General features: G+C 34.5%; 1 protein-coding gene across 2 annotated transcripts; it reads left to right on the top strand.

The window, feature by feature from the left end:
* Window positions 1-288: 288 nt before the first annotated feature.
* On the top strand, window positions 289-27905 carry LOC125671104 (ran-binding protein 3-like). Of its 2 annotated transcripts, XM_048906562.2 has the most exons (16): window positions 289-328; window positions 4575-4636; window positions 7716-7746; window positions 9119-9211; window positions 9643-9711; window positions 9794-9847; window positions 11017-11109; window positions 12948-13197; window positions 16036-16117; window positions 18005-18140; window positions 18351-18469; window positions 20006-20126; window positions 20525-20664; window positions 23104-23255; window positions 25105-25184; window positions 26977-27905. In XM_048906562.2, exons 1-16 carry the CDS (start codon window positions 310-312, stop codon window positions 27027-27029), a joined length of 1554 nt encoding a protein of 517 aa, XP_048762519.1. In that variant the 5' UTR covers window positions 289-309; the 3' UTR covers window positions 27030-27905. The 2 variants fall into 2 exon arrangements, with proteins under 2 accessions (XP_048762519.1, XP_048762520.1); XM_048906563.2 differs by lacking the exons at window positions 9119-9211; window positions 9643-9711 and having other exon boundaries at window positions 292-328.

The raw sequence follows: 27905 nt of genomic DNA, 5'->3' as shown, positions 1-27905 counted from the left end.
CAAATCAGTCTGACTATCTAAACCCAGCCCATAACTAGGCCTAGTACTAATTCACTTTAATAGTTCACAAATAGGCCTAAAATATTTATATTCGATAAAATAAACAAGAGCCTTTGACATGTTAACATTTTTGATGTCAATTCTTCCATAAGGAATACCGTTTTTTATGAGTTGTCAAAGATACTATTAATGGTCTATGGACAGTAAACAGCGAGTATAGCTTGTCTTTTTTACTTTTAAATTTTGGCGCCACTAACAACCGGAAGTGAATCGCTCCGAAAAGGTAAAAGAGTTAAAAAAGAAATCAACATGGCGGATGTTTATACGGGTGAGCGCGATTGTGTAAACTTCATAACACTTATTTAGCATTAATATCTTTCTTTTGTGATAAAGCGGTTATTGTATATATTCAGAAGGTGATTCAACGGAAAATGTTACTGTGTTTTGTCAAATTGAATAATTCAATAACGATCTCCTCTTTCAACCGGTATTTCTTTGATTCAGATTTCATGTTCAGTTACTTGAATTTTCTCTGCATCCAATAATTAGTTCGCATTTCATCAATAAAGTAATAATAATCAAAATCATAAGGTTGTAAATCCATTGTTACACATTAAAAAACATGTCATTCTGAAAATATATTTACTTTTAAGACTTGTGCTTTTTAACCTCGGCGACAGACCCTCCGTATTTTAATGAAAAGAAATGTCAACAAGACCAGTATCTTCAACCCGTTAGTTCATTATTTGAATCTGAATCTTATCGATAAAACTGTCATTATGGCTTTAGGTCACATTCAAGTCAGGTCAAGTAGGATGTTACCTTAATGTAAACAGCCAGTGCATAGGTCAGTGTAATCTCAGTGAGATTGAGGTCAGTCTGAGAGTGAAGTACTCCAGCCAGCTAGAGGCTCAGTGGCAACTCTTATTCTTGAGAATGAAGTAACCCAAAATTGAATTATATGCATTTGTGTGTTTCGGTGACCTGGACAATTTTCTAGTATTCTAATCTATGTAACTAAATTAAGTTATGATTAAGTTTATGATTAATGGTAGTTACCACTGTAGAGGTAAATTAATCTCGGCTGAGATTCGGCTTGGCTGAATATTTGGACTGACGCCTTCACCGAATCTCAGAGCAGTCCTTCATAATTCATGTCTGGAAATTTACGTTCAACTTTGGCCAGTTCTAACAGGCAAGAACTGGCCGAAGCTGAATTCCAGAAATGAAGTGTGAAGGACTGCTCTGAGATTAATCTCGGCTGAAATTTGGCTTGGCTGAATATTTGGACTGACCCCTTCACCGAATCTTGGAGCAGTCCTTCCTAATTCATGTCTGGAAATTTACTTTCATCTTCGGCCAGTTCTAGCAATTAATGTACACTTAGGTGACACTACCGTTTGCTTCAAATCAGTTAGTTGTCAATGACTATTAAACCAAATCTGAATCACTATTAATGCTGTATTACTTACCGTCTAAGAATGTAAATTCCATAAAATAAACCATCACTAATTTTTCCGTTCAAATGAAGACTTCTAGGGCCCAATATTTTATCTCCCAAAATTGAAGTGTTCCTATAGTTTGTTTTTTAAATTAGCAAAGTGCAAGTAGGTATGTAGAGATACAATGTATCAGTAACTAGATAAAGCAGACTATAGGAACTCTTCAGTCCCATGAGATAGAATATTGTGCCATGGAAGTCTTCATTTGAACGGAAAATTGAGTGCCCATTTTCATTTTGGGATTTTTACACCTGGACAGTAAGCGATACAAAATTAATAGTGATAGAGAGTTAGTTTGATCGTCAAGTTGAGTGAGCATCGATCTGTACATGTCATTGATTTTTTAGTTTATTCCTGTCAGTGTGTTATATTTATTCCCACCCACTCATTTTAATTTGACCACTTACAAAAACTATAGCTTTAGCTGGTCCTCACTGTATTGTGCGTCCCATTGTATCATGCTATTTTTATTTTCGTTGATTATGTTGAATGAGCACCGATTCCGTTGCCATTGCGGCTGGTTATTTTTGGAATCAAAACATGAAATCGCGTTGTTGTGTCAGACAATATATTTTGAATCAAAGTTGATGTTATTGGTAAGTTTCAGCAAAATAAGATCAAATAAAGCAGAATTTGAATTTTTTGAAAAATGGACCAAGAAATCATTTAGAATAATGTACATTATTTAGCTAATGCCAAGTCCAATCCATCTGAATAGTTTCCAAAATGTCATGTGGTTATTTTTTGTTATTTAGAATATGTGATTAGTGGCAATGCTAAAAATGTATAGAAAGCCAGAATGGTAAAAATTATATATTTTCATGAAAATTTAACTTGATTTTATTTTTAATGCAAATCATATTAAATGATAATCATCTACTAGGTATAATTTAGGTATTTTAACACTTTTATCTTCATTCTTAAATTGTTAGAAGTAAGAAATATTACTCAGTGATTGGGATAAGCAAATTGCTAAATGTGACAATGGCACGTTACCAGCTAGTATCAATGTGACATTTCTAAAATGAATGCACCATATTGAAATTTTTATGTGACATTTTAGAATGACGAGTCCGAGAGACCGGTAAATTATAATCTAAACACTATACTGACAGACTGTATTGCCATAGTTTTATTATTTGTGTTTAAGTATGTTTTACTTTAGAATTGATCAATCTCATCGTGATTGTCTATTTTGATGTTTTCGCGTCATCATTTCTGCTCCTACAGTGTCTACTGGCAGTACTGGCTTATCATTCAGACGAAAATTAAGGAAAGTTTACCCTTTTTCACGCTTAGGAATTTTTTTGTGTGGCATCTTTAGTCAGTGCACGTTAAAATTACAATTTAACGGTTTTAACTAATCAGATAACCTTTTACTGTTTGATTAGATACTGAGGAAATCAAAGTCATACTTGCGCTTAAAAGAACGTAAAGTTGTACTATTACAAAAGCACTACAGCAATAAAGATTTTTCAAGCACTAAATCAATATAGATTCAGTGGGGGGTCAGCTCAAAAATTGAAAAGTTCATAGATCTACAAAAGTCAGTCGGGGGAAAGCTCACTAAGTATAGATGTATATATTGTTTTCAATATTCTATACGCCATTTTATAATTTAATGCGACTATGGCACAGGGCGCTTGCTTATCCCAATCACCGATTACTGTCTGAATGTAAACAAATATACCAAAACCATTCATTTATTATTATTGACCGACAGCTTAAAACTTAACAAGGCATCAATCATATATGCTGAATTTTCCGTGTAATATTTTTTTATTTTATAATAGGTCAAAGGTAAGAAGAGAGCCAAGCGTGTTGTAAGATTTGGAAAAAAAAGAAGAAAAGAATTATGTCACCTTTTCTGCTCTATAGATTGATTTGATGATGTAGCACAATACATTGGAACTGTTCAATTTCAACTAACATGAAGCAAACCGAAGCTGTTTGCACGATTTTAAAGAAAAATATTAAAATTGTTTTAAATGTGTAGGTTGAGGAAATTATGTACTTTTAAAACAACAAATATAACACAAAAGGTTAGTGTATTAAAATGTTTTCATAGAAAACATTTAACTAGCATGATACAGTGCAGGGTTGGCAAAAAAGTGGTCAATATGAGTATTGACCGGGCCAGTGGTCAATACTGGTTAAAATCGGTCAATACTGGTTAATACTGGTCGATTCAAAATTATTTGGTCATTATAGTCTGTGTTATTTATTTTAAATGTTTAAGTGACCATTATGGTAAATACTGTAATTCATAACATACACTATCAGTTTATAATATACTTATAAGTCATAATTAAATAAATAATGTATAAATGACTGTTGAATTGGGGAAGATGTAAAAGTTTCTGTTCAAATTCCTTAGTTTAACAAGAACTACCTATAAGTATTGTTTCATCAATCTTCATTTTAACTGTTGAATAAACATTTGAGGGGGTGGGTTTGTGATGTTTTCATAACAATAACAGGCACACTGGTCATCTCTGGTCCCAGCCTATGCTTATTAACACCTGTCAGCTCTGCAGGATATATAAAAATTAAGTGCAATGTTCCACTTTTGAAAGCACTTGCATGTATTATATATCTCAGGTCCTGAAGTCTTCAGCAGGAGTTTTTTAACTGTAGATTTAAGAATCTGAAAGTTGTTTTCTTTTTCTGATGATATTAAACACTGTGGAGCATGATTTGCCAACACATCAGTGATTTTTCAAGTGAGTCCTGTGGCTTTCAAATGCGGAAAAATTGACAACATTTTAATCAAATTGGGAAAACCTAGACATTATTTTAAATATACTAAATATGTCATATAAAACGAGATCAAAACACAAATTGATGTCATTCTTCTTTTATTTTACATATTTAACTTTCTTTTTTAACAAATACAATGTTCGCCAGTTTTTATTATTGGGAAAAGTGCAAGTTAAATTGCGAAACATTTGTTAATTGTTGGGAAGGGAAAGGTTCGATATTCGGACCTAAAATGGGTCTTTAAAAAATCACTGCATCATGCATATTGTTACTTGTATATATCATTAAAATGTGTTTTAAACACTGTTTTAGATTCTTCAGATGATAAGAGAGAAGACAGTGGAGGACAGAAAGAATCCTCGGAAACACCTCAGGTTTATACTAATTACACGCCCGTCAAAGATGGGATGTATTATGGTTTAGCGTTGTCCGTCTGTCTATCTCTGCGGACCTTGTATGCAAAGCTCCAGGATCTTATAACTTTGTACATTTGATTACCATGATGAGAGAAAGACAGAGTTCTTGAAAAGTGTTGGTTTTGCCGACAAAAAACAAAACAAAAACGAAATGTCCGATATAAATTGGTTGCAGTCCAATTGTCCGACAAAAAATCATAGCTGCAGTTAAATCAATTTTAGAACTGGAAAATCACTTCCACTCCGCAATGGTCACAATGCAAATACAATAAAAGTCAAACAAATATGGCAACCTCGTGGCTGATAAAGTAAAATATACAGACAAAACACTTAAGTCTAAACAATAACAAGAAACATGCAACAATATGAACAAAACCGTGGACCACACGGGTTTTAAGAACACTGATAAAAACTATGAGAATGCCTGAAATATGATGAAAGGGGCATGGCATCTGTTACTTCATGCAATAGCAATCTCACACCAAACTTATAAAAAATATTACGTAAAGCTATTTCACAATTGTATTATTTAGTTTTATCATTTAGTATTGCAATAAAATAAATATACCTCAAAATATGTGTTCTATTGAGACATGTTTCCAGGGTGACACCCCTTGACCATAAAACAACATTTTTACTAGTTTGTGAAAAAAATGGTTCCAACCTTAAAACTGGAGGTGTATTTGATTTCCGATTTTCTCTCTGTATATAGATTAATCCAAGAACACATCATTTATTAATTTATCGTGCAGAATAATCCTTTAAGTTTCAAGTGTGGCCCATTTTCAATGTTAAAGATGAGGAAAAAAAACCATTATTTAGTTTTGAAATAGTTTATTCATGAATAAATGAGTTATTGACACTTCGTTTATATTTTATACATGTATCAAATAAATCATAATTCATAATGTCAGTAAATGGAGTTAAACCATAAATTCAGCAAATCAACGTACATAAGTACCGATGTTTGATGTCGGAATATGAAAAAAACTAAGGATTTGCTTGAAAAGTTAAAACAAAGTCAAATTTCAATGGAATTGAATTTGACTAAATTTCTATTCATTGTTTAATTTTATGTAAGTTATTTAAAATTCCACAAAATTGTTCAGGCTGACAAAATTTCCCAGTCCAAATGTCTTGCAGAGAAAAAAAAGTTTTCAAGAACTCTGGGAACATGCCTATTGTTTTTCAAGGTCAAAGTTGTATCGGTTAATAGGAAAACCTTGTTGGCAGAATACAGACCGAACTGTTGGGTCTAGGATCTTACAATTTGGTGCATTTAATCACCATGATGAGAGAAAGCTGCCTATTGTTTTTCAAGGTCAAAGGTCAAGAACATAGTATCGGTAGATAGGAAAACTTTGTAGGCAGAATACAGACTGAACTATTCGGGCTAGGTACATTACACTTGGTACACATACTCCTAATGCCAAATGGAGGACGCTTTTTGTTCTTCAAGGTAAGAGGTCAGAAGTCAAAGTATCACTTAGTAGGAAAAATCTTGTAAGCAGGATGCAGACTGAACCGTTAGGGCTGGGACCATCAAACTTGGTACATATATACCTTATGCCAATACGCAAGTTCTGAGATCTCAGCTCTTCTCTGATGGAGGTACATTCAGTATTCTGTTGAATGCTTTGGTGGGTACATGGTGTGTACATATATTATAGACTAGCTATGTGAATAAGGATAAAAGTTATGAAAGCATAAATTTTGTTTATATCAGCCAGTGGTATTCATTAAACTGACCATATGAAGAATATTATTTGTTTGAATTAGGTCATTAAATCAAACATGAATTTATTTTTATTTTCTCTTCAGCATTAGTGATATTTTTAATCAAAGAAAGATAGTGATTATTGATTTTTGTTTGAGCTATTTTATTACCAAATAACCAAATAATCATAAACTTACTAAAATTGGGTGCCCCAGCAGTTTGCGTGGTTGCATGATGTCCGATAATCATCCTTTAGGCAATATATGAAGGCAGCGATAGCATTTGTACCCTCCGCATGGGTATGTAAGTATGTTTTGCGTCTCACTATGCGTAAGAGTTCTACAAAAGGAAAGAACTATTGGGCAACTCGGAAATTGTGTATTGGAGGATGCCTATTGTTTTTCAAGGTCAAAGGTCAAGGTTGTAGTATCAGTTAATAGGATTACCTTGTCGACAGAATACGGACTGAACAATTGGGGCTAGGTACGTCAGACTTGGTACACATTTGCCTCATGCTAAGTGAAGGAAGCCTTTTGTTCTTTTAAGTCAAAGGTCAAGGTCATAGTATCACTTAGTAGGAAAACATTGTAGACAGGATACAGTCTGAACTGTTGGGGCTAGGATGGTCCAGCTTGGTACACATATACCTTATGCCAAGTGGAGGATGCCTATTTTTTTTCAAGGTCATGGTATCACTTAGTAGAAAACTCCCCTTTTTTTCTTTTCCAGTTTTTTTTTTTGGTTATGAATACATGCATTGTCCTGCAATTTTGTCATAACCTCCCTCTTTAAGTCTTAGAGAAATACATATTCAGTTCATATTTCAACTTGATTGGTGCACCGTGACCTAGTGTAGGGCAAATAGGTAGATCAAAGTGTTTCCTGGACTTTTTTTCATCATGGATACAGATAATGCACTGGAGGTCTATTTTCTCATCATGGATACAGATAATGCACTGGAGGTCTAACGGGCGTATGTTGTACCGTGTGCGGTACTCTTGAATAAGTATAGAATTGTGTCAAAATGTATTTTGGAAAACTAATTTTTACTGAATATGTGTGTATAAATTGTAAATCTTGAAGATTTCATCCTATTTAATATCATATGCCAATCCACAGAAATAGATTTTCGAATTCCTGAACTTTTATTTTGTCAACATATTTAAGGAACTGATTTTACCTAGCTTGATACATGTATGTTTAACCTATTGAATTTTACAGAGTGAAATTTAGAGGTGTATTCTTCTCTGAATCTCACAATTTTTTGAATTTACCAGACATGCATTTCACTTTCATTGTATAAATAAACTTTATTTTTAGACCAAAGACGGTAGTTCTGGATCATTTCATGGTAAGTTTTAAGCATTAAACATAAACATTTTTCTGGACAGGACGTTATTACAGTAGACTTCTTCCTTGTATTATGGTATAAAGACTTTAATGTGTAGCCAATAGACATTAATTTAAAAGATTTAAGATCTTTACCTGAAGCAGGCCTGTAAGATTAGCAAATCCTCTTTTGAATTTTTTTGTTTTAGAATTCATGAAGTAAATCAGTAAAATTTATCTTCCCTTCTGTGACATTGGCTGCTATGAGTTTGATCATTTAAAGACATGTATCAGTAGGCTATAATTTGTTCTCAGACAGTTTTTAAATACAGTAAAATATCTCTATCTCGAAGTCCGAGGGACCTAAAAAAAACTTCGAGATATCCGGGGGTTCGAGATATCCAAAATCGATCTTGGATATTTTTTTTTTGAAGGAGGATATTTGATGCATAGTATGGGATTTGCATTATAAACAACAACCCCCTTGCCGTTTCTTATAGTTTAATACAAGTTGATAAATTAATATTGTGGAATTTCAAAGACAAACATTTCGTTTATATATATATATATATATATATATATATATATATATATATATATATATAAACATCCAATTGAATTCACAATGTGTTTCAAAATTAAGATGATCGTGCCTGTACGTATGCTTACTTTAAGTTTACTGATGTCCAGGCTCGACTTTAAAAAAACGTTTAAATGTGTATTAAATAAATTTTCATGTTTACTCGGTACTGGTATTAATGATGAAGCGTGTGTTATTAAATGCATTATCATTATTAAGAGCATTACCTTCAAGCGTACTTCGACGATTTTGTGCGTTTATCTAACCCATATGTTAATGATAGAGCGTGTGTCATTCAAAACACCATCCCTGGAATCGGGTGTGTTAGTTCATAATTGGCGGTGAACTTTAGCCGTAATGTTGGAGGGCTTCATTAATCACCCAAGCTGTTGAACCATTTATTGCGACCTGGGTCTCGGAAAAGGCGAGCATGGATTAGAGGTCAATAATTATAATTGATGTAGCTGCGGGTGTGAATGTGTGACTTAACGACGCCTGGTATGGTAAGCAGAGCGGAAAATCAACTGCACTTCGAGATAAACCTGGTGAATTTAGGGTATGGGACCTTGAAAATACTTCGACATAAGCGGGGTATTCGAGATTACCGTGTTCAAAATATCAGAAGTTTTTTTTAATCATTTATATAGGGAAAACGGCCGGGACCGGCGATCGACTTCGACTCAAGCGGGATATTTGAGATAAACCATATTCGAGATACAGATATTTTACTGTATTTGTAGATAATGTTAACTACTTGGTTCAAAATGAATATTAAGAATGATTCGTAGTCATTGACTTGATGATATATTTGTAGGAGTGGTTCCGCCCAACCCATTTGGGCCACGTCCCATGCTGAAATCAGATGTTGTTTCAAATTCTTCTCACTCCACATTTAATACACACCCAGGTTTGCATGTTGTCACTGTTCTCATGAAGTTAACTTTTAAAAATTTTGTTAATGTTTTTATTAAGTTATCTGTAAAATTTTGGGTAAAAGGAATAAATGTGTCTGTTTAGGGCTATGAAGTTAATCTTTTTCACACTGTTGAGTTAGATTTATGGTTAAAGAGTAATTTTGATGGCAAGGGACATTTTAGATTTGGAAAAAAGGATATCAAACATAAATAAAATATGGATTGACAAAGTACTCATTAGACTCATATTTGCAGGAGAGTTAGAATTGTATTAACTTGTAGGTGTTCTTATACATGCATCAATACTTTAACATGATTTGCATAGTAACTTTAAACAGACACTTTATTTGTTCATATTTGATTTACTTACCAAGTTGCTGTTGATTTACTAATAACAATAGAATGTTTTACAATCTTCTTGCAGTGTATATAGCTCCTAGTAGACTCAGTTCTAGTTCAGTGTTTTCAAAATCTCAAACCTCAAGTGGCACAGGTAAATTCTCTAGCAGTACTCACATGAATAGCCCTTTCTTGAAATGTGATACTATTACTCACTGCAATCTTGTCTTTCCTAGATAACAAAGGCAGTGGCCCACACAAGTCCTCTATTCTTGCTCCATCTAAACTGGGTAGGTACAATGTAAAACAGTTAAAGATTAGATTTTGATCTTCTTGTATCACCTGCTTTTTGAAGATTTTTTATTGCACACATCAGAGTCATACTGCCCAGCTTTAATGGATGTTCCTGGGGTGATTTGGGTAGTATTTTTTGAAGTTCGGATCCAACATTTTTTATTTTATTTTATATATGTTTTATTGCCAGAATGGTACTTTTGTTAATGTTCTTGGACTGGATTTTAATTAATGTTTTGTAGCAGTAGTGTTGCCTTTTTCAATCGTGTAACAAATAATTTAATTTGTTGCTCCAGAGAATATTCTGAATAATTGTCTCTGTTTTCTTTTTCTGCTACCAGGCAGAAAAACACTCCAAATTTCTTCAATAGCTGGGTGACTGTTCTGCAATAAAATGTTTTGGAGGGGTAAAAAATTCTGTGATACTTAGGGTATCCTTATCTGCTGAATAAGTAATAAATAAGTTACGATTTTATTATGCTCCACCATGAATATTGCCGGGGCATATATTGTTTGTCATGTCCGTCTTCCATCTGTCCTTCCACCATACTTTCCATTTAGCTCAGTTTCAAAGAAACTATTCAAGATATTTTCATCAAACCCCTTATGCTGATACATATGGGTGACATCTATTCAACTGCATCAATATTTTTTGACCTTGACATTTTCTTTGACCTAACTTTTCCTTTTCGGTGTTTAGCTCAGTTTCAAAGCAACTATTGACAATTTTTTTTATGGAAACTCTTACACTGATACATATTAGTGGTAGCTATACAACTGGGACATTATTTTTTGACCTTGACCAATTAACAAAGAATTTGTTTGCCCCTTTCTGAATATGGCCGGGTATATAGTGTTTGTCATGTCTGTAATATCCATGAATATAGATGAGGATCTGCATTTCATGTGAGGATAAAAAAAATAATTTTGGAGTAATTTTGAATAATGATAATGAATATTGTCACACTAATAGTGTTATATAACATAGTTTTGATTGGTTTCTCTTCTAATGGTTTTATTAATCATTAATATATATTCCCATGCCATTGAGAGGTTTTGTGGGGAAAAAATGGTTGCCATCACTTTCACAGCTATCGTAAATGATGCACTATTATTTTTTTCATGAGAAGTAATTTTGGGTCATTGATGTCGTTTTCTATTGCAGACATGTTGAACCAGACAGAGAGCTCCAGTCCATCTAAATCATTATTACGACCTTCACCTCTTTCTTTCTGTGTTCAGAATCTGAAACAAAAAGGTACAAATTTCATTCAAGTAGTTTTCTTTTAATTAGCCTGTGTTTCCAAAGATGCAAACAGATCTCATCACTGATGTGTTTTTCATAAAGGTTTCTCCAGCAGTATTACATATTTTGAAAATCAAGTGATTTTATAAATGTTTTTAACCTTGATATATTAGCTCACCTGAGTCACTCAGGTAACCTATTGAAATTAGTCAGCATCCATCATTGTACGTTAACAATACGGCAGTTTCAAGCTATGAGCTCTTTTGTGTATGAGGTACATTTAGTGGAACTTTGAATGCCTAAGTTGGACAAAGTGGACCAGTGAGGAAAACGATAAAATGTATTAAAAGCAGCTTCTCTAATGTGGGAAATACAAAATACCATCGAAAGAAATGTTTTACTAAAGTGGAAACATAAAAACAATGTCATACTTGCAAGTAATATACTAGATATGGTCCGTACGACCAGCAAAATAGAATTCCATGTATTTGATTACTCCCTAAATACTTATCACTTTATTAGTTTTGTGTATCATTTGAATTTGGGTGATCAAACGGCATATGAGAAACTTAATGACTTGCGTGGTAATGAATATTTGTCCCACTCCCGCATGTATACAAATTGTTTTGCGCCTTACTATGTACAAGAGTTCTCCAAAGGGAAATAACTCGGACATATCTCGGAACCGGTGTAAGGCCAATTCAACTTAATTAATAGATTATCATCTCCACCCGCCCCTAAAAAATCGGCCTGCTCGGAATTTTTTTTATTTTATTGAGCTTGTGATTTCCGGAAAATTTTCATGTCCGACTCCGGTATTTACACTTCTTATTACATTTCCGGTATAGCAACATGAAAAGCCACGTGAAGAAAATTAGTCATACTATGGTTTCCTTAATTTCCCGCCTTCTTACAGGCGTAAATGAAAGGAAATGATTAATGTGCTTCATATCTTGAAGAAGTCTGATATCTTTCTGTGTTTTAAATTAAAGCTTAACCTGGAATTCGTCTGTGAAATAAGCATATTCGTCTGTGAAATAAGCATAGATCCATCTGGCATTAAATGATGCATTATTTGCTTGTCATTAAAATTTTTCTCAGAAAATAAAAATTATAAAATAAAATCCCACCCGCCCCATACTTTTTGGTGATCCTGGATGATAATCTACTAATTAAGTTGAATTGGCCTAATGAACATTTTTTAACTTTTTGATTGCTAACAATACAATTCTTTTCAGATTTGATATGAATCATCTATGGGACAAGGGGGACATAAATTGTAAATTTCAGGACTCCTGTACCTCATGGACTATAAGGGCGGAGCAAAAACTGCCAAAAATTTACCAAAATTAAAAAAATCTTGTGTACAACTGCATATCTGTAAGGAAAATGAAATGCAAAATTTTCACAGTCATTTATTGTCTTCATCATTTGAAACACTTCTTTAATTTTCTGATACTGTATAATAACCAAATGCATATGTAGGAAAAGCAGAAAGGGAGGTACCAGTATTGTTAAGTTTGCAACCTCTAGGGCAGGCCTAAAATAGTCATATAGTGTTAATGTAATATGTTATTGTCTGTGAAGTCTTTCATCAGTATGGCCACTTTCAGGGGCATTTGTTATATTTAAAAGAACATGTCTTGTTTTATACTGTTGCTGAATATTAGAATTTAACTTAATATACAGAACAGGGAAATTATTACTCTGCCCATGCTCTAAGTAGAAGAATATTTTCATGACAATTTCTTGTTGCATATATTCAAATAAGTTTCCATATATTTTCTTATATGTTGAAATAGTTTTAATTAAAATCTAGATGTATCATTCAGATGTATTGTGTTTTTAAGAGGGTGATGTGAAAAACAAAGAGAAAGAAAATCAAGAGAAGTCGGGCAGCAGTGACCTTGATCCCAGTGAAGACGGCAAGGTCACTGGTGATTCAGGAGTTAAAAGTGAAGTGGAAGTTAAAAAAGACAGTGATAAAGAGACGGAGGCTTCTGGATTAAGTGACTCTAATCAACCTACAAAAGCGAAAGCTCGGAAACTGATAGTTACACAGGAAAATTATTTTGCTGCTGCACTTGCCAAATCAGATGGGTATGTATCAGTTTTCTCCTAATTACCAGTAAAGGGTCTTGGCAAGGTACTTTTGAGTTGATGCCATGTACATAAGGCGTGTAGGGACATGTAGATTAACGAGGCTTAAAATAAAAATTGATTTGTTTGATGTACTCCGACCAACCCGTGAAATTTGCCCCGACCCGATCATTTTTTCTGCGCTTGGAAATTTTAATTTTTTTTTTATTTGCTCCCTGGAAAATAGACATTCTTCGAATTAGTATTAAACTTGATGCCATTTTTTTTTATTATTTGGACTAGTTGTTTTACAGAATTCTTGATGTCAAAATGTCCTTAGGGCGTCTTTCGGTTCTACTTTCACTTTGATAATGACCATTTGTTAATCCGGGAACTTTTCAAACACTTTTCTATGTGAACGATCAAATATACCGCATCACAGCTCCAAATTACCACATTATCTACCAACAAGATAGAACAAGGAGCTACGAACTCCCCCACCGAGGCCTGATCGTATTTATGTACAAAAGTTTGAAAGCCAAGTTATTTAGATAAAAAATCACGTGGGATAGCACACCAAAATTATGGCGGACCACGAGTCGGCGCTTAAGTTGATGGTCTATATTTTTGATAAGGCACGCATATTATTTTGATATGGGATTATCTAAATGTTATGACGATTTAATAGGTGAACAGCACTTTTACTTTGCTCTTAAACTGGAACACGATCGTCACAACAATTTTAACGATGCGGGAAAGTCGGCATCAAAATTATATTGGGTAATATTAAAACTTACTGTAAATTGCTGTCATCATGCAATTCAATTGGATATTCATGGATCACATTAAAGTGTTTAAGTGATTGCTATTATGAATGTCGAAATCGACCGGTGGTAACAAAAAGGGGTGTTAATTTATTTATTAACAACTGTAGAGGTCCTCATCCGTGACGAATGCAAAACGTCCTGAGTAAATTTTAGGAGACATTGGAAGATTTACGTGTATTATATACAATGTGTACAAAATGAATGTTCTAAACTCTATTCTGTCTGGCAGCGTTATGTGTTTAATGAAAACATCAGTTAAATTTGTAAATCTGATTTTCAAAACAAAAAAAAATACCGACCTACCTACCCGACTTGAAAAATGTGGGTCGGAGTACATCAAACAAAAAAAATTTTAATGATGGCCCGAAGACAAACCAGTAATTGTCAAATTGAGTGAATATTTAGTTAAAACTTTCAGAAAAAAGTGATGCTTTATAACTGCAAAAATCATTATAGTTTATTATTCAAATGTTGGTATAATACTGATATTGTCCCTCTACTTGTGTATACACCTGATTTGCAATTCATATATGTATGTACTCGTTTCCCCCACATGCTACATCCACATGTAGTTTGCAGCTCATGTAATCTCTAGTTAATGTTGTAAACTTTTTTTTGTTTGGAAATTTCCTTCTTTATAAGCTGTCTTGCTGTTACGCCCTCTGTGCCCAAAATTGGAATAAACTTATCTTATCATATCGGTTGGGAGGTCATACTTGTAGGAGTGGATTGTAAGTGGTTACACATTATGCGTACTTCAGGGTTAAGGAGTGTTGTTTGTTGATTATATGTACTTTTCTTTCCGTTGAAGTTTCTAGTTTGAGTCTGAACTTGGCATTCACAGACTTATTGATAGAGATCGTTTATTTGTTGTTGATACATGTAGTACATTATCACTAGCACGTGCATGTAGGCTATTTTATGTCTTTTGAATCTGAAGATTTGGGGGCATATGGCAGGCTATATTGTTGGTCTTTTTATCCAAATTCTACATTAATTATAACTTTTGAACTGCAGGTAGGTGTGTAGTTTGGATGGGAGTCATCCTTTCCAAGAGTGCCATAGTTTGTGACATTTGATCAACTCATCAAAATATTGAACTTATCACACTGAATCACTTTTGAACTATAGATCAGAGAAGGCTTTGATATTTAGTTATATTATGTGTATTTAAGTCTTGTGACAAAGCCTTTCATTCAATATGTTGATGACCAATTGACTTTAGATCCACAATTAAAACTCTTCAAAATTGTCATAGCTGGTGACTTCTCTAAGAGTGATTCTGGGTAAAAAATTCTTGAATGGGACATGAATGATAAAAAAATAAGCAAATGAGATAGATTGTATTATGAATTTCATCCATTTGACAAGGCCTTTCTAGTGTTACTTGTGATAGGAATTTGCTGACTCAGGACAATAGGCTGTACTACTAACTGGGGCATTTATGTTTTTATGCTCCCTGAAAAATTTTGGGGGAGCATATATTCGCCATCATGTTTGTCCGTCCACCCAAGCTCATATTTCCTAACCCTTTCATCAGAAATTTATCATAATTGATCACTAACTCTTTCATAAGAAATTGATCCCAACATTCCTTGAAACAGGGACTTTTGGATCAAGGTCATTTTAGAAAGGTCAAGGTCACTCAGAACATAAACCTTATGTAAGGAAAAAATGCCATACATGTATTTCAACAGTTTTTGAGCACATATTGATCATGTATTACACAAATAATTAATAGGGAAATGGCTTTCAGGCAGAGGTCACTCAATTTCATTTTGTAAAAGTCGATGTAACATTACTCAACATATACTTTTTATATGACCCCCCCCCCCCCCCCCCCCTCATTTCAACAATTTTTCAACAGTTATTGATCATTGTCCGAGTCATCTGTCTTGAAGTACATGTTGTAGTTCATTGGTTAAATGCATTTTAGGAAGCATCCATCAGTTTTATTGATTTTCTTCAAACTTGTTGTTTTGATTATAAATATTTTGAAATAAGGATCTTTTAAAAAATCTGTATTTTTCAGACAAGAATCAGAATCATCTCCAAAAGATGAGGAAAAATCAGGAGCATTTATATTTGGTCAAAATTTAAATGAGCGTGTTACCGTAAGTACACTTTTAACATTCACTTCCTAATCTTGCAGCTTTGACTGCTTTTTATTCATCCTTTGAAGACGGGATGTATTATGGTATGGCATTGTCCGTCCGTCTGTTTGGACCTTGTGGGCAGGATACAGACTGTACTGTAAGCTCCAGGATTTTACCACTTGGCACTTTTGATCACCATGATGAGAGGAAGATGCCTATTGTTTTTCAAGATCAAAGGTCAAGGTCGTAGAATCACTTAGTAAGAAAACCTAGCAGGAAAACGTGGGCAGGATACAAACCGAATTGTAAGCTCCAGGATATTACAATTTGGCATATTTAATCACTATGATAAGGGGAAGATCCTATTCTTTTTCAAAGTCAGAAGTCAAAGGCGTAGTTTTTCTTAATAGGAAAACATTGTAGGCAGGATACAAACTAAACCCTTTGCTCCAGGATATTGCAGCTTGGTACATTTGATCACCATGATGGAGAGGAAGATGCCTGTTGTTTTTCAAGGTCAAAAGTCAAAGGTCAAGGTTGCAGTATCATTTAGTAGGAAAACATTGAAGGCAGGATGCAAACCGAACCATAAGTTCCAAGATATTGCAACTTGGTACATTTATTCACCATAATGAGAGGAAGATGCCTATTGTTTTTCAAGGTCAGAGGTCAAGATCGCAGTATCACTTAGTAGGAAAACCTTGTAAGCAGGATACAGACCAAACCATAAGCTCTAGGGGGCCTCTGTGGCCTGGTGGTTAGAGCATCGCGCTCAAAATCACACGGCCTCTCACCTCTGTCGACGTGGGTTCGAATCCCGCTCTCGCCGGTAAGTGAGAAAGTTTCCCAGTTTACTTTCGGAAGATCGGTGGTCTCTTCACAGGTACATCGTATCTGGATTCTCTCTTCCACGAATAAAAACTGGGTGCCACTAGATAACTGAAAAATTGTTGAGTGTGGCGGAAAACATGAAACAAACATAAGCTTTAGGATATTGCAACTTGGTACATTTGATCACCATAATGAGAGGAAGATGCTTATTTTTCCAGGATAGATGTCAAAGGTCAAGGTTGTAGTATCAGTTAATAGGTAAACCTTGTATGCAGAGTACAGAGAGTACTATTAGGACTAGGACTGTTAAACTTGGTACACTTACTCCTTATGCCAAGTGGAGGAGGCCTTTCATTTTTGAAGGTCAAAAGTCAAGGTTGCAGTATCACTTAGTAGGAAAACCTTCCACATACACATGCCAGATGAAGGATGCCTATTGTTTCTCAAGGTCAGGTTGTAGTTGCAGGATACAGACTGAACCGTTGAGGCTGATTGATCATCAAACTTTGTACATCTTATGCCAAGTTAAAATATTATATATAGAGAACATTATTTCATTGATTTGTCTGTTTTTACGTACTTTGCAAAGAAAGTATGTCACACCCAGATGATTGCTGATACTACTTTAAGCCAAGTTCTACAAATCATGGTGTAAGAAAAACAGCCTATATTAGCTTTTTATGGGCGTATTATATACTGTTGGCGGTACTCTTATTCTATAAGTACATGTGCTGCCTGTCCAGGTGTAATGGTGATATTCCCTGAATAAGACATCCATCTCTTTTGATTGTTTGGGTCTATAAAGTTGAGTGTGGCATGGCTATTGAAATTAATGTGCTCACCATTAAGTGACGACTAATGGCAGTCATTGCTGATATAGATTTAATCATTTTACACTTTTAAATCTTTTGATTGCTAAGAATGAGCAACGGCAAATCTAAATTCAAATGGGCAGCAGTTGTAAATCAGAATTTAATATTAGATTATTTTATATAAAGCATATCAGTTTAAGATGATAACAACTTAAGTTTGCTGTATGTTTTTAGAGGTGATGATTTGACAATATATTCACAGGGTGTTGCAAAGTCTCCTGAGAAAAATAAAGAGGAATTTGTATTTGGCCAAAATTTGGAGGAGAGAGTGATCAAATCAGATCCTTCTGGTGAAAACAAAGAAGCAGATCCAAATAGTGAATGTCTTTCTCCTTCAGGTAAAAATTAAACGAGTTTAAACAGGTTATTGTTATGAACAGTTAGGTCAGATGCAAATGTATGTCATTCAATAGCATTCATTGTTCTGAATTAAGGCATTAGTAGTGCAAGAGAAACACTGATGATTTAGTCCTAGACAGTGATTAATGACAGAAACATGAAAAATGTTGGTGATAAGCACAGCTAGGTGTTGTTTTGCATGGTTGCAGATAAAGCTCTAACTCTGGAGGAATCAGCCCGGGAATTCCAAGCTAGGACAGAAAAGCATGTAGATTACAAAGAGGTGGATGTTGTCACTGGGGAGGAGGGAGAATCTAATGTCTTGCAGGTAAACAATAGCCATACAGGTATATTGAATTGTAAATGATCCGCAGTCATGCAAGTGAACTAACAAGTAAAACAATAGTCAGAGATGTAAACTTAACTTTTATACAATTGTTTTATATGTAAACTTAATTGGAAAACTAACAATAAACAGTAATCACATTAGTGTTAGAAGTAAACTAACAGATAAACAATAGTCACAGAAGTAAACTAACAGGTAAACAATAGTCACAGAAGTAAACTAACAGGTAAACAATAGTCACACAGGTAAACTAACAGGTAAACAATAGTCACAGAAGTAAACTAACAGATAAACAATAGTCACAGAAGTAAACTAACAGATAAACAATAGTCACAGAAGTAAACTAACAGATAAACAATAGTCACAGAAGTAAACTAACAGGTAAACAATAGTCACACAGGTAAACTAACAGGTAAACAATAGTCACAGAAGTAAAGTAACAAATAAACAATAGTCACAGAAGTAAACTAACAGATAAATAATGGTCACAGAAGTAAACTAACAAATAAACAATAGTCACAGAAGTAAACTAACAGATAAACAATAGTCACACAGGTAAACTAACATGTAAACAATAGTCACACAGGTAAACTAACAGGTAAACAATAGTCACAGAAGTAAAGTAACAGGTAAACAATATTCATACATGTAAACTAACAGGTAAACAATAGTCACACAGGTAAACTAACAGGTAAACAACAGTCACAGGAGTAAACTAACAGGTAAACAATAGTCACAGAAGTAAACTAACAGGTAAACAATAGTCACAGAAGTAAAGTTACAAATAAACAATAGTCACAGAAGTAAACTAACAGATAAATAATGGTCACAGAAGTAAAGTAACAAATAAACAATAGTCACAGAAGTAAACTAACAGATAAACAATAGTCACAGAAGTAAACTAACAGGTAAACAATAGTCACACAGGTAAACTAACAGGTAAACAATAGTCACAGAAGTAAACTAACAGATAAACAATAGTCACAGAAGTAAACTAACAGATAAACAATAGTCACAGAAGTAAACTAACAGATAAACAATAGTCACAGAAGTAAAGTAAAAGAGACCACTATAGATATTAAAACTAACTTTACCAGGGGCATTTTCAAATTGAACCTATGATACCTCTATATTTGTGAACATCAGTTTGTAAACTGAATCAGCTCAAATGTATATTTCTCTGAAATGTCACTGATTTAGTCAGATGTTTAACACAATATATGCTTGAACTTTGTCACCTTTGAGGGACATAGATTTCTATGAACATTATGGATGCATACTGTAAAATACAAACACATCATGTTTTTTAAATGAATTTGAAGATATATGCAATTACTTTTAATGTAATCCGGACTTTTACAATGGATTATGTGTTAATCTAAAGAAACCTCTTCATATTAAGGAAACGCACAACAATTTTTTAAAATGTTTTATTTGATAACCAAGACAATAACATGAGAAATATTGAACATTGAATTGTGTAACAGTTTGTTTTTCATTGTGTATTCATTCTTTTAGGCCACAGGGAAGTTGTTTGTGTTTGAATCCCATGGTCAGAACTGGGTGGAACGTGGCAGGGGCCTGCTGAGGTTGAATGATCTGATATCACCTTCCCCCACAGAGTTCCAGTCAAGACTGGGTAGGGAATCCAATTAACATCTGCTTGTCAGAATAGTCAAATTAAATGAAAATTATTAGATATTTTAGAAAATGTCACATTGCAAATTACTTGGTTTTTAGCATCATCATGGTGAAACTGGGGCAGGTGGGTGATGCTCTTAATTTTCAGGGCAGGGGAAGAGTTGACATTTTTCTAAATTAGCACGCTTTTTATGTCATATATTCATTTATATTGATTTTATGGTAAATTATATGTTAGACTTGAAACCGCCTACACCATACCATGAAGAGGAGTGCAGCTAAAGTTCAATGATTTGTTAAATATTTGATTCCAACTCAACAATTTAAAAATTCATTGAATTTTCAGAGTAGTTGTTGAGAAACTGGTACATTTGTATATTTTTATTTTGTACATAGTGATGAGAACTCATGGTAGCCTTAGAGTTATACTAAATACCAAGATATGGCCAGGCATGACAATAGAAAGAGCTAGTAACAAGAGTGTCAGAATCACAGCTACAGATGGAGCTGAAGGCATCAAGGTGTTCCTTATAATGGTAAGTCATTAACAACATCAAGGTGTTCCTTATAATGGTAAGTCACTGACAACATCAAGGTGTTCCTTATAATGGTAAGTCACTAACGACATCAAGGTGTTCCTTAAAATGGTAAGTCACTGACAACATCAAGGTGTTCCTTATAATGGTAAGTCATTAACGACATCAAGGTATTCCTTGTAATGGTAAGTCAGTGAAGGCATCAAGGTGTTCCTTATAATGGTAAGTCACTAACAACATCAAGGTGTTCCTTATGATGGTAAGTCATTAACAACATCAAGGTGTTCCTTATAATGGTAAGTCATTAACAACATCAAGGTGTTCCTTATAATGGTAAGTCACTAACGACATCAAGGTGTTCCTTAAAATGGTAAGTCACTGACAACATCAAGGTGTTCCTTATAATGGTAAGTCATTAACGACATCAAGGTGTTCCTTGTAATGGTAAGTCAGTGAAGGCATCAAGGTGTTCCTTATAATGGTAAGTCACTAACAACATCAAGGTCTTCCTTATAATGGTAAGTCACTAACGACATCAAGGTCTTCCTTATAATGGTAAGTCATTAACGACATCAAGGTGTTCCTTATAATGGTAAGTCATTAACGACATCAAGGTGTTCCTTGTAATGGTAAGTCATTAACGACATCAAGGTGTTCCTTATAATGGTAAGTCTCTGAAGGCATCAAGGTGTTCCTTATAATGGTAAGTCACTGACAACATCAAGGTGTTCCTTATAATGGTAAGTCACTAACGACATCAAGGTGTTCCTTAAAATGGTAAGTCACTGACAACATCAAGGTGTTCCTTATAATGGTAAGTCATTAACGACATCAAGGTGTTCCTTGTAATGGTAAGTCAGTGAAGGCATCAAGGTGTTCCTTATAATGGTAAGTCACTAACAACATCAAGGTGTTCCTTATGATGGTAAGTCATTAACAACATCAAGGTGTTCCTTATAATGGTAAGTCTCTGAAGGCATCAAGGTGTTCCTTATAATGGTAAGTCATTAATGACATCAAGGTGTTCCTTGTAATGGTAAGTCAGTGAAGGCATCAAGGTGTTCCTTATAATGGTAAGTCACTAACGACATCAAGGTGTTCCTTATAATGGTAAGTCACTAACAACATCAAGGTGTTCCTTATAATGGTAAGTCATTAACAACATCAAGGTGTTCCTTATAATGGTAAGTCATTAACAACATCAAGGTGTTCCTTGTAATGGTAAGTCAGTGAAGGCATCAAGGTGTTCCTTGTAATGGTAAGTCATTAACGACATCAAGGTGTTCCTTATAATGGTAAGTCTCTGAAGGCATCAAGGTGTTCCTTATAATGGTAAGTCACTGAAGGCATCAAGGTGTTCCTTATAATGGTAAGTCACTAACGACATCAAGGTGTTCCTTAAAATGGTAAGTCACTGACAACATCAAGGTGTTCCTTATAATGGTAAGTCATTAACGACATCAAGGTGTTCCTTGTAATGGTAAGTCAGTGAAGGCATCAAGGTGTTCCTTATAATGGTAAGTCACTAACAACATCAAGGTGTTCCTTATGATGGTAAGTCATTAACAACATCAAGGTGTTCCTTATAATGGTAAGTCTCTGAAGGCATCAAGGTGTTCCTTATAATGGTAAGTCATTAATGACATCAAGGTGTTCCTTGTAATGGTAAGTCAGTGAAGGCATCAAGGTGTTCCTTATAATGGTAAGTCACTAACGACATCAAGGTGTTCCTTATAATGGTAAGTCACTAACAACATCAAGGTGTTCCTTATAATGGTAAATCATTAACAACATCAAGGTGTTCCTTATAATGGTAAGTCATTAACAACATCAAGGTGTTCCTTGTAATGGTAAGTCAGTGAAGGCATCAAGGTGTTCCTTATAATGGTAAGTCACTAACAACATCAAGGTGTTCCTTATAATGGTAAGTCATTGATGACATCAAGGTGTTCCTTGTAATGGTAAGTCAGTGAAGGCATCAAGGTGTTCCTTATAATGGTAAGTCATTAACAACATCACGGTGTTCCTTATAATGGTAAGTCACTGACAACATCAAGGTGTTCCTTATAATGGTAAGTCATTAACAACATCAAGGTGTTCCTTATAATGGTAAGTCATTAACGACATCAAGGTGTTCCTTGTAATGGTAAGTCAGTGAAGGCATCAAGGTGTTCCTTATAATGGTAAGTCATTAACAACATCAAGGTGTTCCTTATAATGGTAAGTCTGATGACATCAAGGTGTTCCTTATAATGGTAAGTCACTAACGACATCAAGGTGTTCTTTATAATGGTAAATCTCTGAAGACTTTCTTAGCAAAGATGGGGTTTGAAATGGCTATTGAGGAGATAGCTAAGTATTACAATTGAAGATAATTTGTAAATGATATGAAAGAAGTAAAGTTCGTTTAGATGCATGCGTTTTGACTTGTGTTGGCAGACAAGCCCCAAGGATTCAGAGAACATCCTGAGAGCGGTAGACTGGCGAATACAACAACAACGTGTAAGAGAGGATGCAGATACACCCCAGTCAGAAAAACGCAAAGTTGATCATGACGAGTCCTCAAATGAAGGCATGACAAAGAAGCACAGGCAAGAAATTGTTTGTCATGTTATTTGCAGATTGCTTTCTTAATTCTGTTGTAAATATTAAAGGGGCATGGACACCATTTCAACTGAAAATTTTCACATTTTATTTTCCACATTATTAGCTCTTCTGATCAAAATTTGTCCGTTGTCTGTTGTCGTCGTAAACTTATCACATTTTCATCTTCTTCTCAAGAACTAAGGGCCAATTATAACCAAACTTGGCCAAAAGCATTCTTGGGTAAAGGGTTTTCAAGTTTCAAATAAAGGGCCATACCCCCCTTCAAAGAGGAGATAATCACAAAAATGCAAAAATAGGGTGGGGTCATTTAAAAATCTTCTTCTCAAGAACCACTGGGCCAGAGGAGCTGAAATTTTCATGAAAGGTTCCTGACATAGTGCAGATTTAAGTTTGTTCAAATCATGGTCCCCGGGGGTAGATTGGGGCCCCAATAGGGGATCAAAGTTTTACATACAAATATATAGGGAAAATCTTTAAAAATCTTCTTCTCAAGAGCCAATGAGCCAGAAGAGCTGAGATTTACATGAAAGCTTCCTGACATAGTGCAGATTCAAGTTTGTTCAAACCATGGCCCCCGGGGGTAGATTGGGCCACAATAGGGGATCAAAGTTTTACTTGAGAATAAATAAAGAAAATATTTAAATTTCATCTTCTCAAGAACCAATGAGCCAGAAGAGCTGAGATTTACATGAAAGCTTCCTGACATAGTGCAGATTCAAGTTTGTAAAAATCATGGCCTCCAGGGGTAGGTTGGGGCCACAATATGGACTAAGGTTTTACATGCAAATATATATGGAAAGTCTTCAGATATGGGCCAAGGTAACTCAGGTGAGCGATGTGGTCCTTGGGCCTCTTGTTAATGTTTACAATGCTTACTAGGGTATTTCTAATGATCAGCAAAAATTTTAATGTTAGTTGTTAAGTTACATGAGAGGTATAGCACTCATGATTCTTTGTTATGTAAACAAAGCTCGTACCATATTTTTGTTTACATATAGCTTGCTTAATAGAAAATATCATGTTTAAAACAAAATGAGATGTGACAAACACTGGAAAACAATGTAAACCAGCTAATAATATTGTATGTATTTGCGTTGTTAAGCAACTCTGCATTATGTACACATCTCCGGATTTTTGATTGTTTATAGCAACATCAGCCGTATTTTTTGCTTTAGTAAATGCATTTCATGTAAAATTGTTCTGATGATGTCCGCCCTAAGGTCAAAATAGGTCAACCAAATAAAATTCACCCAGCATTCGCATGATGTGTTGGTGATCTGTTTTATTTCTTGAAGTAAACACTAGAAACTGTTTAATTGTTTTCAGAATTAACTTGTAAATTGAAAAATCTGCTTTAAACAAAACTTTTACTAGTATATTTAATCTATGTAAACAAAAACATTTTACGAGCTTTGTTTACATAAGAAAGAATTGAAAGCTCTGTATCTCTCTTGTAACTCAACAAATGACATTAAAATTTTTGCTGACCATTAGAAATATCTTAGTTAAGTATATCTTTTACAACATGGGAGGTAGAGCTTTTATATTTGGTCTGTGTATTTCTTGTGGCAAGACCTTTCCATTGACACCAAACTCTTTGACCTTGTGACCTTAACTTTGACCTGGTTCCACTTTGTTGTAATCCAGGGGCATCAATGTTTCTCAAACACATCTTGTTTTACATAGCACTTTATGTATTACATAACATTTGGTTCATTACATTCCACTTGACTTTCTCAACACTTGATTCACTACATTTTATTTGTTACATTACACTTCATTCACTACATAACACTTTATTCATTACATTACACATGATTATTTATATTTTAGGCCAGATGACAGTTCCTTGACAGCAGGAAGTTTGAAGAGAGAGGAGTCAGATGGGAGCGTTATTGGACCAGAGACAGATGGTAATGTCCAAGTCAAGAATGTTGATTTTGAATTATTGAGACTTTAATGTATCTTTTTATTATTTAGAGACTTAACAGGTCATATATCTGGTGGGGCATTTGAATCTCTAAATCTGACAAAATTTTTATGTCTAGGGATTTAAGATCATCAAACATGAAATTTATTTAGATCATAGGTACCTTGGGAGATGATTCATAATGCAGCATGTTCAGGAATGGTTGTGGGCAGGAGGTGTATTACAGTTAGAGTTGAGCAGTCCTATTGATAATACGTATACTGTAATTTTAAAACAATATAGGATGTTTTATTTGGAATCAGAAAGCCATAATAGTGGAATTTTTAGCGAGACACAAATTTAGTGATTTTCCCTTTAAAATGGGTATATATATTTAGCGAGAGCTAATTTTAGAGACTTTATAATTCCAGGAAAGATAACTACTATTTCCTGTATGGAATAAATTGTTAGCGATATTCTATTTTAGCAACCTCATCACTTTTGCTAACAATGCTAAAATTAAATCCTTGCTAAAAATTCTGCTTATACGGTACTTTTATACAGTTATCAGTTAAACATAACCCAGCATCCTGGATGTGCAAGCCCTATAGCACTCCACCTGACCATAAACACTCCTTTATTTGGAACATGATACTGAGACTATTTCATAACCTACAGAATTCATATTCAGTATGCAAGGGGACCATTTTTGAAAAGAATTTTTAAGGTCTATAGGTCAAGAGCCCATTGATGGAATGACTTTGGGACATTGTGATGTGATAACTTGTGTAATTATACCCCCTACAACAAGTTGTTGGGGGGGGGGGGGGGGGGTATACTGGAATCGGGTTGTCTGTCTGTCCGTCCATCCGTCTGTAGACGCAATAGTTTCCGGGCTCTAAAGCATTATCCTTTCCACCTACTGTCACCATATCATATATATGGACTACCCATGGGATGAAGATGTTCCCTATCGATTTTGAGGTCCAAAGGTCAAGCGCACTGGACATCGAAGTAGCAATATGGTTTCCGGGCTCTAAAGCGTTATCCTTTCCACCTACCGTCACCATATCATACATATGGACTACCCATGGGATGAAGATATTCCCTATCGATTTTGGGGTCAAAAGGTCAAAGGTCAAGCGCACTGGACATCGAAGTAGCAATATGGTTTCCAGGCTCTAAAGCGTTATCCTTTCCACCTACAGTCACCATATCATACATATGGACTACCCATGGGATGAAGATGTTCCCTATCGATTTTGGGGTCAAAAGGTCAAAGGTCACGCGCACTGGACATCGAAGTAGCAATATGGTTCGGTTTGTCATGCCATTTGTTTTTTACACTCAGAAAAGAGGTAGTTTATACCTATTACCAACACCCTTTGGGAGATTGGGGTAAGCGGGGGGTATTCTTAGTGAGCATTGCTCACAGTGCCTCTTGTTTTTAACAGACTTTATGTTCAGTATGTAAACAATTAATGGAATGACTTTGGGACATTGTAAATGATTAATGGTCAGAAAAAATTCAAGGTCATTGCCTTGATTAGACTTCAATTTTGATATGGAGGTACTTATAAGTTATGACAAATGAAGGACACAAACTTTTTAGTGCTAGGTTAAAGGTCAATGTCACAATGGCTCTTTTAAGAAATTGAAAAGCAGCAGGGTCCACTAGATGTATGATACAAACTAATGCCATAAAATGATTGCATATATATTTAGTAGTATAGATCACAAGAGAAGTGCTTGGAGTTGGATGTGTAAAATTTTATACTTTATCATTACTTTTACAGCCTCATCAACTAGTTCAACATCATCCTTGACCCTGAGATCGGAATCAGACTGAGCAGCGAGTAACTGGAGATGTCGGAATGCAGGGGAATTCACCGGATGTTTCATGGAGGTCTATAGACTGCTGAGATCATGAATTATGCTTGACTCTATCTGTGCAATGTGTACATAAAGTGTTAATTAAATAGAGACTGTCTCACCACAGATCAAGCAAAGGTTCTCTTGGTGCATTAAAAGATGAAATAAATCTGCAGAGGAGTAGCTTTAAAAATATTCAATGTCAGTTTCAAGTTGAAATCTTGTATTAGGAAAAAAAAATTCATATTTTTAACAGAAAATATCCAGCAATCCTTGATGTTGAAATAATATGAGATGGATATGATTAAACAGTATATATGTATATTTCTCTCAAAAACACCTAAGTACATCATATGAATAACATTTACTGTTCAATAAATGACCATAGGTGGATTAAAGTTCCCATTTCATAAGATAAAAACACATGCTATAGTTTTGTGAGCTGTGTCCCTAGTACTTCCTGCTGCACACCTTGGCAGTATTGTGCTATTTTGTATATTCAATGTAATGGTGCATTAGTTAAAACTAATATTTATTAACATAATATTTATGTTATATGAGATTCCCAATTTTCATGCGACTTGCAAATAGAAATTGTGATTCACATTTCATTTTTGAAATCAATTTTTTTGTTCAAACATTTCTTAACAGTACTTGTTTCAGCACAGAATTCTGTGGCAGTAGAAGCATGTTTTGAAGTTACTCCATCAACATTTCTCATATAAATATGTTTTAGAAAAATACATGAACAACTTAGGGCATGTGCAAATTCATTTAGAGATAACAACATAATCTATCATGCTTTGAATGAAACAATTGACAGTTGTGTAATAAAGAATTATAAAAAAAAAAA

The sequence above is a fragment of the Ostrea edulis genome, chromosome 4 (assembly GCF_947568905.1).
Source record: "Ostrea edulis chromosome 4, xbOstEdul1.1, whole genome shotgun sequence".
In the NCBI taxonomy this organism is placed as follows: Eukaryota; Metazoa; Mollusca; class Bivalvia; order Ostreida; family Ostreidae; genus Ostrea; species Ostrea edulis.
This window is presented reverse-complemented; position numbering and strand designations above follow the sequence as displayed.

Coding starts and splice junctions, on each gene's coding strand:
- LOC125671104 (XM_048906562.2), top strand. Junction 4,637..7,715: donor AATCCTCGGAAACACCTCAG/GTTTATACTAAT, acceptor CTTTATTTTTAG/ACCAAAGACGGTAGTTCTGG. Junction 20,665..23,103: donor TCAAGGTGTTCCTTATAATG/GTAAGTCATTAA, acceptor TTGTGTTGGCAG/ACAAGCCCCAAGGATTCAGA.